We start from the raw sequence: 5,279 nt of genomic DNA on the forward strand, positions 1-5,279 counted from the left end.
TACTGATGTGCGTCCATGCTGGTCTCCTCTTTCAAGGATGGAGGCAACAATCCTATTCTGGAGTTGATGCCATAAAAAAAGAAGGAAATGTTTTCTGAGTTGAAATGGTGATATTCCTAGAGAAAAGTGATGACTCTGCCCAAGAGTTTGTGATAGAGGAGCAAAGATCATGTGGGCATAGTCCAGATATCAGCCAGAGAGAACTCAAAGGATTGAGGATAGACAGATTGGATTCCATGTAATACACTGGCAGAGCTTGGAAGTGGTCAGGCCAGGAAGGAAGCAGGGAATTTAAGAATAATATTCTGAAGACACTAAGGGAGGAAAAATGAGATTTACCTAAAAGACAAATGTACATGAAAATAGAGATTAAAAAATAAAGAAATGTACAGAAGACATGAACAAGGTTGGGGAAGAGAATGGATGAGTGTGCCCCATACAATAAAGAGTTAGAACTGCTCCTGCTTAGAGTGAGCAGAAGTGGAGAGGGGTCTTCTAGGTCTCATGATCCATATTCTAAACATCCTTCCTGCTTGGAGGCTGAAGGAAGAGCCAGAGACTCAGTATTGAGGTAGAGACTTAAATCAGGACCTGACCCTTCACTGTGACCATGAGTTGGGAAAGGCTGAGAAACACTAAACAGACATTATTCCAGTGAAGCTTCACACAAACTCAGGGAGGGAGGCCCTTGGGGGCTTCTCTTTCCATTTTAACATAAAGAAAATGGGACTCAGACATTAAACATTTTATTAGCCTGTTGTTCCATGGTAAGAAGGTCTCAAAGATGCCTGTGAAGCCATGCCTTCCTGGCTTGGGGTCCAACCCTCTGACCACAAGCCAGAGGACCAATGTCAGGTCAGAAGGTCAGCAGGCCTCGGGATGACACTAGAGATGGACAATGTCTGAGTCTCTAAGGGCTTGATCTGGGAGAGAGGAGGCTGAGAGAGCTGAGCATGAGGAGTCTAGCCTGCCTGGGGCAGCTTGGAAGGACTCCAAGCCCATGGAGACTCAGCTGAGGCACATGGAAGCTGCAGGAGCTAACTCAATCCTAGCATGCTTGAGAAGAGGCCTGGGTCTGGAAGGAAGGAGGGGATGGTCCAGCTAGCCTGGCTTTGATCCAGCACATCTGGAGAGCTGGGATCACCTGTGGGCACCAGGATTCAGGAAGGACAGTGATCATCTGGGGATGACTGAGCAGAGGCACCCTAGGCTAGGGAAAACCTGGAGATCATTCTTTAGTTAATCAGGAGATGTGCCTGTGGCTGTTCAGAGGGACAAGAGGAGACCCAGGGGGAATCTGAGAACTGTCCTCTAGTCCTGGAGGTTGGTCCTGTAGCTGCAGGGTCTGAATACACTTGCAGGTTCCCTGAGGGCAGAACTGGGGCCATTGAGTGGAAGAGACAGGAGGCAGGTCTTAGCCAGGTTTAAGGCCAAGAGCCATCACAGATGACTGGGCTGCTTCTGGAGTTGCCCTTAGGGGCTTTCTGTAGGAGAAACAGAATCAGTGTTGGTCACAGCTGGAGGATCCAGAGGTATAAGGCCAGGGGGCAGGTAAGGGATGACCCCAGGGACCATTTCTAGGAAGAAGAATGAGAAGGGGTTCAGCAGGGAGTGAGAGTCATGGGATGCCATGGACTTGTGGGTCAGAGGGCAGACACACTCACCTGGTGTAATAGAGCCAAGTGAGGCCATAGGTGAGGAGAAAACCAGCCCCCATGAGGGCTCCTCGGAGCAGTGTGAGCACCAGGGGCCATGAGCTGTTCTTCTGGGCAGAGAAGACTGTGGGAGAGAGAGGGGCAGGGCATGGTTGGAGGGGGCACATTGTCCCCCAGGTCTCAGTCCTTCCCCTCCAGCCTCACTCCCTCTCAGGTCACCTGGGCCCTCCTGGAATTCCCAAGGTCCAGGGCTGCCAGGCCTTCTATAGGATGGGAAATACAGACCAGCCCAATGGGTACAGGGCAGGGTTCCAGGCTCTGATAATGCCCTTCAACACTTCTTCCTGCCTGGCTCTAGGGATTGTTGTGTGTTCAGGTTGGGGACATAACAAGGCAGGAAAACTGACCCCACTACCCCAATCAGCAAGGGCATGACCTCAAGAGAGGCTCTCCAGCTCAAATATTATGGGGGCTACTCCCTAACATCTGCCTCTCCTGGACCCTCCTCAGCATCCTCACTTTTTAAGATGATTCAAAGATCCCAAGAAATCACTATGAGGGTGGTTAATATGGGAGGGCACGACCTCCATTAACTCTAGGCCAAGGAGCTGGCTTCCCTTTCCATGACCAATTCTGGTCTGCATCAATCCAAAATTGTCCTTCTCCACAGGATTGACATGAATTCTCCATCCCACACTTGGCTAAAGTGGAGTTAAGTTGTATCTCTGGCAGTCTTTCCATGGGTCAGGTTAGAACCAGAGCAAACCTACACAGGTTTGTCAGTCAGGGTCTGGTTTTGGTGAAACCTATCCAGTCTTTGTAATTACACTATCCCTTTCTCACTCTTCTCCAACCACACCTTTAATATTATATCCTCAGACTTCCCAACAATTGAGGTTGAGTTCACTGCTCTGTGCTTTCTATGGTCTGTCGTCTTCCCCTTGAAAAAAACAAAAGAAATTGGTAGATCCATCTCTCTCCCGTCCTACATAGTCCACAGTCTTCGATATGCTGTGGAGAGAGTTTCACCAATATCTGCCCATTCATTTAGTGACCAAGGATTCATCTAGGTTGGGTTCACATGTTGGAGGGTGGGGCTCAATGACCAGCCCAGTGTCAGGTAAGGAAGAGATTAAATTTCAAAATCAAAGAATATCAGAGTAGAAGGCACTCAGAGGTCATCCAGGATAACTCTACATGACTGACTCTGGCACATGAAACCATAGATGCTGAGAGAAAAAATGGAAAAGACCAGTCTGGGGCTCTGTTGAGAGCCAATTTTCCCTACCCCACACAGGAGAAAAGTATCCAGTTTCTCAGGGCTAGAACCACCACTCTTGGCTCTTAAAACCCCCTTCCCTCGACCCCTCACTGGAAGATGAAAGCCTCCTGTCCCCAACACTCACATGACACATTGAGTTGAACAGTTCTCTCTGAACTCAAACTGCTTCCAAGAAAGGTGACGTGACAGGTGAGGTTGGTGCCGTGATGATGGTGCTGAGGAATGAAGGAGACCGTCGAGGAGGAGGAAACCTCAGATATTTGTGGCTTGGAGGAGAGGGCAGCTCCCATCCAGGAGAATTTCAATGGCCTGTTTTCCCCACAGGCCCAAGGAAATGTACAGGTCAGAGTCACTGGGTTCCCTAACTCTAGCATCTCTGGAATAGAGATGTCGGGTCTCTGGATGAAGTCTGGAGAGGAGAGAGTCAGAGAGTCATGGACTGGAGAGGAAAATTAGGTGTGAAGTGTCCTTTCAAATACTGGTACCTATACGATTCCCCAGGTCCCTACTGTGTTCCCGATCATAATAGGGCCCCATTCAGTCCATACTCCCTTAACAGTCTTCTGGGCATCCCTTGTCATCCCCAGTACTCAAGTCACTCATAGACTATAAATCAAGAGGAAATTGTATTAAAGGGAATAAAGAACAAGCCTTTCATTGTATATAAAGGGAAAATGAGTCCCAGGAAGAAAGGGAATCATTACAGGACAAAATTCCCCAAAGGGAATCAGTCAGAAATCTGGAATTTGAATCTCCTTCCTTTGGCAGCAGCTCCAGAGTTCTTTCCCAAACAACCGTGGCCCCTCTTAGTCTTGTCTAGGGACCTGGTTCCTCCCAAAGGGGATTCCCACCACATTCCCTCCGCTTTGCAGCTCTGGAGCTTTCAACAGAGTTTTCACACACTTCCCTGGGTCTGCCTCTCTCCTTGAGTGAGTTCCCCACATGGACTCCACGTTCTCTCACCCCTCCCACAGGGTGCTTCAGGATTTCAAGGCCAGCCCATTCCTTAGACCTCCCTGCCTCATACAGTGAGAGCCTCCCAGGAGAGGAGCTTCCTACCTGTCACATGCACGTAAAGCAGCTGATTTCGGTAACTGTGTTTATAAGATCCAGAGACAGCAAAGAAGTATCTTCCTCTGTCTGAGAACTGGGCATCTGTGATTCTCAGGGAACAATTTTTCATCCTGATATCACCAACAAGATGGAATCTGCCCTGGACTTGTTGTTCCACCCTCAGCTTTGGGTCACTGGTGGCCACGGGCCAGTGATATGAAATGTCAGAACCTTCTCTGTACCAATAGCCATAAATGGACTCTTTGTAATAGAGTCTGAGCCCACCAGTGTTGAAGGTACAGGGGACTTGGGCACACATCCTCTCCTGCACAGTCACTGAGGGCGGCACCTCCAGTCTCTGGCAGAGGGACCCTGAGGGCAGACAGACACCAGGTAAGCATTTCCATCTCTTCTCACTCCCCAGACCAGCCTGCCTTTGCCCCAGACCCACTCACCCTCCCAGAGCAGGGGCAGCAGTAGCAGCAGCATCTGTGAGACAGGAGAGAGCCAGGCTCCACTGTGGTGCTGTGTCACTCCCTGAACACTACGGCTCCCACTGTTCACCTCTGTCAGGCTGAAGGCAAAGAGGAAGATGAAACAGGAAGTCCTTGTGTGGAGAGTGAGGGAGAGAAACATCCTCAGAAGAGGAACCCCTGTCCCTTCCCCTCACTGTGCTCCTGGCCTCCTTAGCTGAGTTCATTGGGAATGGGGCTCCTGTCCTGGGCCTGCTGCAGGGACAGTCAGGACTCAGGTGCTGGGGGAGGACAGATCTGCTGCCCAGGCTTGGGGCATGGGTGTTTTATGGACCAGTGTGTCTATGCAACTGATGGAGAGCAGTGACCAGAGCCCGGCCCAGAGCTGGTGCTGACCATCCAACACTGCTGCCCCTGTCCTGTGCTAGCTGACCTGGAATCAGGAACACCTGAGCTGATATGCCGCCTCAGACATTTCCTGTCTTTCCCCTATCTAAGCCTCAATTTTTCCATCTGTAAAATGGAAATAAAAACAGCACCTATTTCTCAACCCTGCTGTGTCTATGAAGTGTGATATTTTCCATGTATTTTGTAGACTGTGAATCACTGCAGAAATGCAGTAAAGTAAAATTGCTTTACTCTCCTATAAGACTTCTCTAATCCAGCTACATGAGCCACAGCCTGCTTTTTGTATGACATTCCATCTCCCATCTTCAGGCCTTTGCCATGACTTTACCCTATCCCTGGAAAGCTTTCACTCCTCACTTTCTTTTTTCTGACTTGAACCAAACCTCACCTCCAATGCCACTTCCTGAT

At 49.5% G+C, this 5,279-nt stretch overlaps 1 protein-coding gene across 1 annotated transcript; it reads right to left on the bottom strand.

Moving 5' to 3' along the window:
- Positions 1-730: 730 nt before the first annotated feature.
- On the bottom strand, positions 731-4,679 carry LOC140503625 (sialic acid-binding Ig-like lectin 14). Its single transcript, XM_072607765.1, has 5 exons — positions 4,446-4,679; positions 3,997-4,362; positions 3,062-3,346; positions 1,665-1,779; positions 731-1,484 (listed from the first exon to the last, which is right to left on the bottom strand). The coding sequence occupies exons 1-5, from the start codon at positions 4,624-4,626 to the stop codon at positions 1,415-1,417; spliced, it is 1,017 nt and encodes a 338-aa protein (XP_072463866.1). The 5' UTR covers positions 4,627-4,679; the 3' UTR covers positions 731-1,414.
- Between the last annotated feature and the right edge of the window lie 600 nt (positions 4,680-5,279).

This window comes from Notamacropus eugenii, chromosome 5 (genome assembly GCF_028372415.1).
Source record: "Notamacropus eugenii isolate mMacEug1 chromosome 5, mMacEug1.pri_v2, whole genome shotgun sequence".
Classification (NCBI taxonomy): domain Eukaryota; kingdom Metazoa; phylum Chordata; class Mammalia; order Diprotodontia; family Macropodidae; genus Notamacropus; species Notamacropus eugenii.